We start from the raw sequence: 11,501 nt of genomic DNA on the forward strand, positions 1-11,501 counted from the left end.
AATATTCTCGTATTGAGATTTTAAAAAATTATTTTTTTCAAACGTCGATATTGAAAATTATGTTTTAAATTTGAAACGATGACTTTTGTTTTAGAACATCAATAAAGTGCAAACATTACAATAACAATGGAATAGAGAGAATATTTTTTTCATAGAAAATTCAAAGGGTAGCAATCCAAACAAGATCTAATAGGATTTTGGTTCCTTCCTTTTTTTTTTTTCCTCTTCCAACCAATGGGTGCAATTAACGAGTTTAAGTTCAAAAGGATAATTTGTTGGGGCTTACCTAGCCTTAACTACTAATCTTGGGGCAGTACTTGTTGGTAATGACAAAACTGGACCAATAACTCCATTGTGCCTGCTCAGCCCAAACTAAGTTCTAGTCCGGCCCAACTACGCCAGTCCAGCATTTTTGTTCACAAGAATTTGTGGATAAGATAAAGTACCATCTATGTTTTGGCACAACTAATTGGCCACAAGAAATTATCCGGACCACACTAAACTTTTGTAATCGTCGAGTTTTTATCATTGAACTATTAAAAGTCTGATTTTGATCACTGAAATGTCTAAAGTTAAGACTCGAGGCCATTCCGTTAGATCTAGTCGTTAAGTATGCTAGATCTAAGTGCCTGCGCAATTCCTAAAGCATAAAAATGCCAAATTTACTGCCCTTTCAATCAGCTCTTTCCAATTATCCCACTTCTCAAATCCAATGGCACCAGAATTTTCCTCTCCTTCTTATAAAAATGCTTCCCTAAAACTCTTGGAAGCAACGAAACAACCCTTTTATCCGCAAAAAACATGTCTAATGATTGATACAGCTTTCGCCTTCCCTCCAGAGTCTTGCAATCTAATTTCAACTTGGATAGCTTGACAACCATATCAATGGAAATATCCTCGGACTTCACATTATTTTGAGCAAATTCTGCAGTAATTTTATACGGGGATTTGATGGGCCGGTCGTCTATAATCAAGCAAAGGCTAAGGTTGTCGTCAACCAGAGAGTGAACCGAGTTTGAGTAGGAATGTGCAAAATCAAAAATTTACGATTTACTGATCGAATTCGAATTGAATTCGGAAATTTTGAAATCGGTAATTCAGAATTTGGTACTGAAATAGTAATTTTCGATTTTGAATTAAGCAAATTTGGTTCGAATTCGATAATGGAGCTTTTGAAATTGGAAATCGAAATCGAAATTTCTGATTTCAATTTCACTTTATAATATATATATACATTTATTTATATATATAATAATATTTTTTATTTCAATTTCATTTTATAAATATATATAAAAATTATAATCATATTTTTATTTCAATTTCATTTTATAATATATATATTAATATATATATAATAATATTTTTTATAATATATGTAATATAAAATTTATATTATATAACAATACATCTAACAAAAAAGAAAAAAAGGTTTCCGAATTCGATGAATTCAGAATCGAAATCGAAATCGGAACTGGTGAATTCGAAATCGAAATCGGTCGGTAATTCTTATTCCAAAATTTCAAAAAATTCCAAATTCAAACTTTCAAATTACCAAATTCAAATTCATTGCACACCCCTAAATTTGAGAGTGAAATTTTGTGTGGTATTTTGGATGAATCTTTTGGTGGGATTTTCTTGAGGGTCAAGAGGAGGTAAATGAAATTTTCTTCTTCGTTACCATCTTCATTTTCGAGAAATTCTTGCTTTTCTTCTTCTCCTGTAGCTGGTTTTATGATGGATTGTTCTGGGGTGGAGTTTTCTCCATTTTATAAGAGCTTTTACTGCTTTTGTGACTGTTGCTTGGCTGATTCTATCTTTAGGAGAAGTAGGACTGGTTGAAACCATCGAGATAGATGTACGCGACTAATAAATAGACTGGAGGACGGAGGTTGTGGTCGGCGGCAGAGGCAGAGGCAAAGGCTTCAGCTTGCTCCTTCTTCCTCTAATCCAAGCTGGGCTTCTTCCATTTCCTCCTTCCTCGTTGCAGCAGCAGTAGATTTTGTGGTTTCATGGTTACTCTTTCTTTAGATTTATAGAATAAGAAAAAAAAGAAGAAGATGCATGTCAAACTTCCTAAATTGCTCCTTTCTTTTGTCTTGGAAATCGCATAGGCAATTAGATCTGGTATACTTAACGACTAAATCTAATGAAATGGTTTCGAATCTTAACTTTAGACATTTCAGTGGCCAAAACCGAGCTTTTAATAGTTGAGTGACCAAAACTCGACGATTGCAAAAGTTTAGTGGTTATATTTGGTTATAATTTACTCTTTATTTCATTGTTCCTTCTAAATATTAATTAATATTTTCAGATTTAACCCTTTTTTTTTTGGCAAAATAAAAATCCCTTCTTAACTATCGCCCATTGACATCTTTAAATACACTTCACATTATTTTTATTATCAAGTTTAGACTTCAGTTCAAACTTCAATTCAACAACACCTTAGCTAGGAGTGTTAATCTTTTTTTTTGCGTAGAAATTAATTTTTGTGGGGAGAGTGTCTGAATTTTTGTCGAGATAATGTGTACTTACGAGCATGCAATAAATATGATTTTACATATTAACACAGTAAGTTGAGTTTAATTTAAGTATGACAACTATTAATCGGGGCAATGGTGGGTGGTTGGACTACAAGTAGCTGCAAGACGAAGCTCATTTCTTAATTTCACTTGGGGGTTAGTACACTCTTAGTAGCAGGGTGGTTGAGTGAGTTATAGTCCCACATCGGGGAGGGGGTTGGGGTTTGTTGGGTAGATAAGTCTCCTGGGGCTGCTCCAAGAGTTGCCGGCTTTTGGAGCATGCTCTGGGGATTAGGTTTGTTTAGTCAGTAAAAGTCAATTGACTTCTTGACAAATGACTACAAGTAGCTGTAAAAAAAATTTTGTTTTTGAAATATTCCTTGATATATTTTTCAATCAATTTTTTTTAATCTCACCGGCACAACAACATCATTATGGCGTAGTTTTCTATAAAAAAATATCCAAATGGAAAAATCAATAGTACTTGATAAAAGCTCATCCAAGATTTGGGAGGGTTGAATTCATTAATTTTTATCAAAAATAAATAAATAATTAGCTGAATTTGACAGTAAATACAATTTAGTTTAGGGATAATTTCAGAAACCTCCCCTGAGGTTTCTGACATTTACACTCACCTCCCCTGTGGTTTGAACAATTACACTGACCTCCCCTGAGGTTACTAATCCTTTACAAATTCAGTCCAAATGATTAAAATATTGTTTTAGAGAGTGAAATTAGAATTTTGTACCTGATTTGCCATTTATGCTACATGTCCAATGAATGACAAAATATTACAAATTAATTAATAATTAATAAACTTAAGGAGCATAGTTTATAGGCAAATACGTATTACTTATTTAAAGTACCAACTCTTTACGGATATTTTACTTTCAAACATTTACTTTATTACAAATATTTATTCTCAAATACAGATTTGTATTTACTCTCAAATATTTAATTTTCGTTAAATAAAAAACCTACCAGTTTTTCTTCCGTAGAAATATTAATATAACACTTTTTCAATTTTAGTTATAAATATTTATGTATTTAGCATAAATTAAATGATTCAGGATAAAATATTCATAAAGAGCTAATACTTTACTTATGTAATGGATGAAAATCATAAAAAATTAATACTTTATGGGCCATTTCTTTTTTTAAAAATATTTAATTTATATCAAATAGATAACCTACTGATTTTCTTTTTGCGAGAATATTACTGTAACGCTTTTTAATTTTTAATTACAAACGTTAATATATTTATCATAAATTAAATAATTGAAAATAAAATATCTGTAAAGATCGGGTACTTTAAATAGGTTATGTGTATTTGCCTATAAACTACACTCCTTACTTAAATCAATAAACTACACTCCTTCCTTTAAAGAGTATAGTTTATAGGCAAATACACATAACCTATTTAAAGTACCGACTCTTTACAGATATTTTATTTTCAAATATTTAATTTATGATAAATATATTAACATTTGTAATTAAAAATTAAAAAGTGTTACAGTAATATTCTCGCAAAAAGAAAATCAGTAGGTTATCTATTTAATATAAATTAAATATTTTTTTAAAAAAGAAATGGCCGATAAAGTATTAATTTTTTATGATTTTCATCCATTACATGAGTAAAGTATTAACTCTTTATGAGTATTTTATCCTGAATCATTTAATTTATGTTAAATACATAAATATTTATAATTAAAATTGAAAAAGTGTTATATTAATATTTCTATGGAAGAAAAACTAGTAGGTTTTGTATTTAACAAAAATTAAATATTTGAGAGTAAATACAAATCTGTATTTGAGAATAAATATTTGTAATAAAGTAAATGTTTGAAAGTAAAATACTCGTAAAGAGTTGGTACTTTAAATAAGTAATACATATTTACCTATAAACTACGCTCCTTAAAGTTTATTAATTATTAATTAATTTGTAATACTTTGTCATTCATTGGAGATGTAGCATAAATGGCAAATCAGGTACAAAATTCTAATTTCACTCTCTAAAACAATATTTTAATCATTTGGACTAAATTTGTAAAGGATTAGTAACCTCAGGGGAGGTCAGTGTAATTGTTCAAACCACAGGGGAGGTTAGTGTAAATGTCAGAAACCTCAGGGGAGGTTTCTGAAATTATCCCTTTAGTTTAATCCTTCTCCAATCTCTTCTCCCATGCGCCGTTTTCTACGCCCTGCCGATTTCGACTCCATCATCAGTTCTCACCCTCGCACCTTCACCCGTTCTCTTCCTCATCAATACTCTCCCTGTGGTGCTGCAACAATGGCTTCCATTTCTGTAAGCCAAGATTTACTAACCCCTCACAACAACAACAACACCTCCACCACCAGCAGGACCTGGCTCATCTTTACTTATGGCACGCTAAAGCGTGGATTCTACAACCACAGGCTCATGGAAAGCCTGATTTCCACGGGCGACGCTTCTTTTATCAGGGAATGCACGACGAAGGAGTCTTTTCCGCTCGTCATTGGACCCTACGGGATCCCTTTTCTGATTAATCATCTGGGTTCCGGTTACAGGATCCCGGGCGAACTGTATGCTGTGTCGGATCGTGGGCTGGCCCGGCTGGATGAGTTGGAAGGAATTGAAACGGGTCATTACGAGAGGCTGCCGGTGGATGTAGTGTCTGGCGATGGACAAGTGGTGGCGGTGGAGGGGTATTTTGGTCACCGGAGTTTTGGGGAGGAGTTGTGGAGGAAGAATGGGGAGAAGGGGTTGAGGGAGTTTAGCAAGGAAATGGGGGGAAAGTATGTAGTTAGGGCTAATAGGCCTTTGGGTTCTAATTTTGTTGATGATGTTTGGAAATTTATTTCTGCCTAGTCTAAAATCATCTTGATTGACATTATTATTTATCTGATGCTTTCTTATACTAGAACAGAATAAAGAAGGAAGTCGTCCCATTTATTTCTCATCTGGGCTGTTGAAGGCCAATCATTTCTACTTGTACTAGTATCTAAATTATCTTCTTATTTTTGGTTTTCTAGTTCAAAGGTTAAATTGCTTTCTCATAGATGGATGTGCTTTTCGTCTACTTTTAGCTGCATTACGCAGAAGACGCCAGCGTAGCGTTTAAACCACTGCTAATTGTTATATGGGTACTGTTTCAAGCAAATCCCTGTTTTTGGACTGGGTACTGCATTTTCCCTGTTTTGGGACTGGATTGATAGCTGATGTTGTTTGGATTATTCAGACGTATTGAACACCAGAAATCCCTTGCAATACTATGGGCAACGTTATAACTGTGCAAGCTATGTTTTTGGCTGCCAAATCTTCAATATTTTGCAGTCTTGATTCTTTTCTTAGTTACCAACTTGAAGTATAGATAGTCAAAGCTTCAGATAAATAACATCTGAAAGGGGATAACAGAAGAACCATTTTGACCCTAGCGGCCTGAGAATGCTGATCATCCATCCTAACATCAGTGGAGGCGCGTTTCTTGAGTACTGAATAAGCAGTATAATTTCACTGAAGTAACGAGTCTACACCAAATTTAAGAGAGTCTTATTGATACACAAACAATCCATATATGCCAAATGTACATTTGATTTCTAAAATCACAATATTAGGCATACAAATCATCTCAGTGCAGTAATTTTGAGAATGAAGAGTTCACACAAGGAACAGGTATTTTTTCAAGTTCATGGTTCTGTCTGGTAGATCATAAATGTATCTTGGCCTGTTTTTGCTTCCTCGTTGGCCTTTGATATCTAATGCCAGCACCATATTCATCTTGATTTGCCTTTCATGGACCACTGACTTTAGCTTTATCAGCCTGTGCTGGCATGGCAAATGCAAAGGCAGATGGTGGGCAATTAGCAGATGGCAGAGCAGGCAAGCCAGGTGATTTTGGATTACCCCAGCCCTTTGACAGAATAGAAGTTGCAGAACCATCTATTCCTATGTGAGTGACGTGTTTGACATCTGTTGGTAATCCAATTTCCATGCCCGTGCCTTCTTCTTCTATTTCATCATCCTTGTATGCTGAAGCACCAGATAGGGAGTTATGGAAATATTATCAGAAAAAACTTCCTTTTCTCAGACATCATAATTGCCATTTAAAATGCTGGTTTGTTAATATATATTAAGCATTAATCACATTCGGACATGATTTTGGCATTGATATCCAGATATTGCTGAAAACTTACCAAATAGTTGAGACAAATTCTTAAAATTCTTGAACAGCTTTTGGATTTTGGGAGCTGCGAGGAGGCCTGATGGGCTCTTCAAGTTATCATCTGACAAGCTCTCTTCGTCATCTTCAGATTCCTCTTCTCCCTCCTTGTCATCTTCTGGAGTTCCTTCATAATCCAAATTAAAGAAGAGAGTAAGCCTTTGTCGAATGTGATAGCTGAAAACACTTTCTAAATGTAACTTATGTGCATCAGGCATGGTGCTCCAGTGTGTGCATCATGCTTTATGATAGAGGGAGAGAGAGACTTGTTGGAGTTGAGTATGCATTAATGTTCTTTAGTCTATCAGGAAACCGTGGTCCAACTGCAATGCTGGATTCAGAAACACAACCCATTGAGAAGGGAAGAAGAACAAATCTTTCTATTCGATCCCTCATATCTCCAAGCTATGGAGAACTCAGAAATGCATGCACAAGCAGAATGCCAAGTGATGGGGGGGTGCCAAGCAGGGAAGAGAAAGGTGGATGGTTGTTGAGGAAATGAAATAGAAGAGATAAATTTGGTGGTGTGTTATACAGCTTCAGCCTTTGTCACTAAGTTAAAATGATACTACGTATAGAAAGTCAATATCTACTTTGAGTTGTATGAAAATGACAAGGAACGTGGTGGATATTTCATTAACAAGAAAATGTTAGTTTGTGTAGTGATGTATACTATAACACTCAAAAAACTTTTGTGACTGTTTTCTTCTGTATTTAGCTATCAATGGTGGGCTCTTGCTGTCACCTGCCTCTCTTAGAAGAGAAGCGACCAATTTTTCTTTGACACCAAATAGTGCTGGTTTGACGAATGTTTCTCCCCATTTCAGTAGCTTTCTATTGTCTTTCAGTTTCGTCTTCTCATAGTCCATGAAATCTTAAATTTAACTCCATCTCAAACGAGTGTATTACAAGCAAAATTTTTTAGGACAAGTTAGCATTTGAAAATACACGAACTCCAATGTGGACGTTTCTTGATTTTGAAGGCGTGTAGCTGATGGAAGGTTTCATTCTACACGGAGGATAACGAACTGATGACTACAATCATTCCTAGCTATGTCAAGCTAGGCAATGAACACACTTTCAATCTTAGGGGAATAGTTTTGGATGCAATCGATGCGACTGTATGCCAAGAAATACAGCAAAGTTACGTGACTTGTACATCAAATCATAAAAAAAAAAAGCACAATAATCGTACTGCACCTGAATCTAACAGTAACTGTCTCAAACCCCAAATTTTAATTCGTGATTACGTGACTCTTGGTGGTGTATTCCAACAGGAGCACATCTAATTGACAACTAACTCGAAGTTGTCACGCACCACAATCCACCTGATGCACGAGTTAGCCAATTGATTAAAGAATTTTTCCGTAAACAAGAAGTGTATTATGTACATGTAATTTGGCTGTGGCTATTTTTTTTTTTTTTTTTTTGTCAGCAACGATATATTGTATAACTTACTCTATCCTAATCTAGGGGAAGGGGGAACCTAAGGAGGCTTGTGTGTTAAGAACTAATGGATATACAAATACAACTAGATCGAAAGAGTGCTATAACACTATCTTTAGATTTTTTTTTGTTGCAGGTGAGGCTTGAACCCTCGCCTACAGCCCAAGTCTCTGGTGGTCACTGAGCTTAATTTGGCGGTGGCTATTACTTAGTGCATTTTTGCTGGCTGGTGTTATTGCCACATTCCAAATTTTAATAATGTTATAGTAGCAATTGTACTTTTAAGACGCATCGCATAATATCCTTGCACCTTGCTAGTTGCCATGTCCCACACAGCAACAAGTGCTATAAGTTGTGGTACGGGTACCATTATTATGTACAGTTAAATGGTTGTGATACCAAAAATTCGGATTGGGGGAAATCAATGGCCATCTTTGTTAGGTGATGATCGCAGGATGGAAAAGGGCTGCCAATTACGTGTCTCCTCGTACCATTCTTAGCTCTTACCATCCTCTGTCCTTCAAGGCTTTGGATGCAACATTTGTGGACTCAAATTTCATTCAAAGTAAAGCTTCAGAAATGGATGTATAACTATTTACCCGACGCAGATAAGGTCTCACCAACCAGCGACCAGACTGATCCCATAATATGGTATTAAGCCCTTCATCATTGCTTTAGAGTTTAAACTCCGCCGCAGGATCATCTGTGCTACTATTCGGTGTTAAATTTAATGTCAATCTCACTTATCATATGAGAATAGAACAAAATTTTTTTAGATAAATAATACATGATAAATTAAATGAACAGGACAATTGATATAAAATATAGAAGTAGCACTGAGTTGCCATAGGAAAAGTGACACTGAAGATCCCATGTGGGTTGGAGTTTGCAGGATGAAATATGAATTGGGGTTACAAATTGAAGTCATATATTAGCATTTAGTTTCACCAGTTCAATATATTTCTTCCCATGTGTAAGGTCTTTTTAAGTTTGTAGTTACTTTGAGCATCTTTAATCAACTAACATGAGTTTGATTTTGATTTTATACGAAAAGAATTCAGCCTTATTTTAGGGAAAAATAAGAATTCAGTCTTATTTCTTCAACTGAATAACAACTCTTGATTGGACAACTCTAATTTTTAACTTTTTTCACCGTCAAAACTTTATACACATAGTAAATATGTGACATTTTAGGAGAACTGATTTCATTGAAAGTCATGAAGAGCATCCGATGATTAGGATGATCTTGGCCCCAAAAAAAAAAAAAGTTAAGAAGTGAGACAAGATTGAGCTTCGAAAACTCGATTACTTGACCCATAAAAGTACAAATACAATGGGAAGAAAGAAGCTTTATTATCGCTCTGTATAAATTAAGTGTTTCAGAGGGTATTTAAAAAAAAAAAATTTAATGTAGCGGTGTATGTGAAAATTTTTTACTGTAGATGATTAGATATTTTTTGGAGATGTTTTTTAGGATATTTTTAAATGTGTGTTTTGGGATATTTTTATATGTTAAAATTTAAATGTGTATTAGGTATTTTTCAAAATGTATTTTGGGATGTTTTTAAAATTTAAAATTATATGAAGATACTTATAAAAAATTTGAAAAATTTTCACCATCCACCACCACATAAAGTAAAAAGACAAGTTTAGCCCTTAAAGTTATTATTATTTTACCGCCATAAACTATAGTCTCATTATCAATTTATCCCATAGAGTTATTTTTTAGACAATTTATCCAACCATTAAACCAACTTAACAAGTTAAAAAACTTTAGAAGAAAGTACCATCATCTTTGTATCATAAAAAATTTAGAGTAGCTCTTCTCCTCTTTAGTATCAAGACAAAAAGTCAAAATATTAATTTCTTTCTTTTTGGCAATCTTATTAATATTAAAAAAATAGAAAGATAGGGAGGGGGAGGGAGAGGGGAAAAGAGAGATAGACGGAGAGAGCTCAATTCTTTTTTAAGAAAATACAAATAAGAAAGAATTAAATACTTTTATTATTTTAAAATTATTTCACTTTGCTGTTTACTACTAGATTTCAATGCTAATCCCAACAACTTTAAATTAATATGATAATGTTAGACTTTTTTTAATTTTTTTTCTTTGCAAAATCTAATTTTCTGTCTCTTTCTTTCCTATCTCTTTTTCTTTTCCTAATATTAATAAGTGTGAAAAAAGAAATTTGAGAAAACCCTTTATTTTTATATTTTTAGATCTCTTAAAGTGAAAAAAAGAAGAATAATCATTCTAAATTTTTTATTTTTAATTATCTATATAAGGGTAAATATATTTAAAAATATTTGACCATACTAGTTAGTTTAACGATGAAATAAAATTTTAAGAAAATAATGTTAGGAATTAAATCGATTATATCACTATAATTCAAAGGAATAAAGTAATAATAACAATGTAGTAATGCTATAGAATAAAAGGGTAGTTTTGTCCAAAATTTCTTCACATGTTGAGTTGAATTACTTATAGGGGTGAAGTGACTAAAAAATAACGTTAGAGGGTAAACTGATAGTAGTGATATAGTTTAAGGGGATAAAGTGATAATAACCCTATTTTTTGGAGGTGTTTTTGAGGATATTTTTAAATGTGTATTTTGGGATATTTTTATAATTTAAAATTTAAAAGTGTATTACGTATTTTTTCAAGATGTATTTTGAAATGTTTTTAAAATTTAAAATTATATGAGGATACTTTTAAAATGTTTGAAAAATTTTCACCATCCACTACCACCGCTCCTTCCTCTTTCCTCCCTTCCCTTCCCCCCTCCCCCCCCCCCCCCCCCCCCCACATCCCATCAATTAAGCTTGCTAAAGCCCGACTCAAAAAACTCAATTGATACCATCTAGATTTAGAATATCTCAATTTTTTAACTTGGTCATTGGCAATTTTTAACTCAAAAAACTCAATTGGTCAAAATGAATCTCTTCAACTCCCACAGAACACCGAGTCCCTAAAATTTCTTTTTCACAAAGGATGACCACATATTTAAGAGCACGCTAGACAAGTCAATTTTGAAAATTCCTTGTGCTACAAATTCCGTGGAAAGACCTTTGGAGCTAAAACAAGAAAAAGAAACAGCGAACATTCATATCCACGCAGATTGACTCAATAGGGGCATTGGAAGCAGTCCAAAAGAAGTTAGTAAATTCTAGACATTATCGATGTGACAACTTTAGTCCCACGTTGCTATTTACCTAATTATTTGAGCGCTATATCAGCTGATTACCCTTTACCAATAGCACAGTGACTTGCAATTTTGGGGAAATGATTAAACATTGAACACATCTATTTATTTACAAAGGTTTCAGTTAATCTTAA

The 11,501-nt window shown here is 33.6% G+C and overlaps 2 protein-coding genes and 1 long non-coding RNA gene across 3 annotated transcripts; 2 read left to right on the forward strand and 1 right to left on the reverse strand.

Annotated features, from left to right (window-relative positions):
- The first annotated feature begins 4,809 nt into the window (after positions 1–4,809).
- LOC113710548 (putative gamma-glutamylcyclotransferase At3g02910) lies at positions 4,810–5,367 on the forward strand. Its single transcript, XM_027233612.2, has one exon. It carries the CDS (start codon positions 4,810–4,812, stop codon positions 5,365–5,367), a length of 558 nt encoding a protein of 185 aa, XP_027089413.2.
- Positions 5,368–6,027: 660 nt separating this feature from the next.
- On the reverse strand, positions 6,028–7,118 carry LOC113710549 (CRIB domain-containing protein RIC4-like). The gene is made up of 3 exons (XM_027233613.2): positions 6,985–7,118; positions 6,693–6,845; positions 6,028–6,528 (listed from the first exon to the last, which is right to left on the reverse strand). The coding sequence occupies exons 1-3, from the start codon at positions 7,112–7,114 to the stop codon at positions 6,290–6,292; spliced, it is 522 nt and encodes a 173-aa protein (XP_027089414.1). The 5' UTR covers positions 7,115–7,118; the 3' UTR covers positions 6,028–6,289.
- Positions 6,731–7,527, forward strand: LOC113710550 (uncharacterized). The gene is made up of 2 exons (XR_003452909.2): positions 6,731–6,871; positions 7,027–7,527. It is a non-coding gene; the product is annotated as an uncharacterized lncRNA (long non-coding RNA).
- The last annotated feature ends 3,974 nt before the right edge of the window (positions 7,528–11,501 follow it).

This window comes from Coffea arabica, chromosome 9e (genome assembly GCF_036785885.1).
Source record: "Coffea arabica cultivar ET-39 chromosome 9e, Coffea Arabica ET-39 HiFi, whole genome shotgun sequence".
Lineage (NCBI taxonomy): Eukaryota > Viridiplantae > Streptophyta > Magnoliopsida > Gentianales > Rubiaceae > Coffea > Coffea arabica.

Bases quoted from the DNA above. Each gene is read 5' to 3' on its own strand.
- LOC113710548 (XM_027233612.2), top strand. From the start codon at position 4,810: ATGGCTTCCATTTCTGTAAGCCAAGATTTACTAACCCCTCACAACAAC.
- LOC113710549 (XM_027233613.2), bottom strand. From the start codon at position 7,114: ATGAGGGATCGAATAGAAAGATTTGTTCTTCTTCCCTTCTCAATGGGT. The intron at 6,846-6,984 runs GTCTCTCTCTCC...TGGATTATGAAG, and splicing joins TGCATACTCAACTCCAACAA to GAACTCCAGAAGATGACAAG. The intron at 6,529-6,692 runs GTAAGTTTTCAG...CTGGTGCTTCAG, and splicing joins GAATTTGTCTCAACTATTTG to CATACAAGGATGATGAAATA.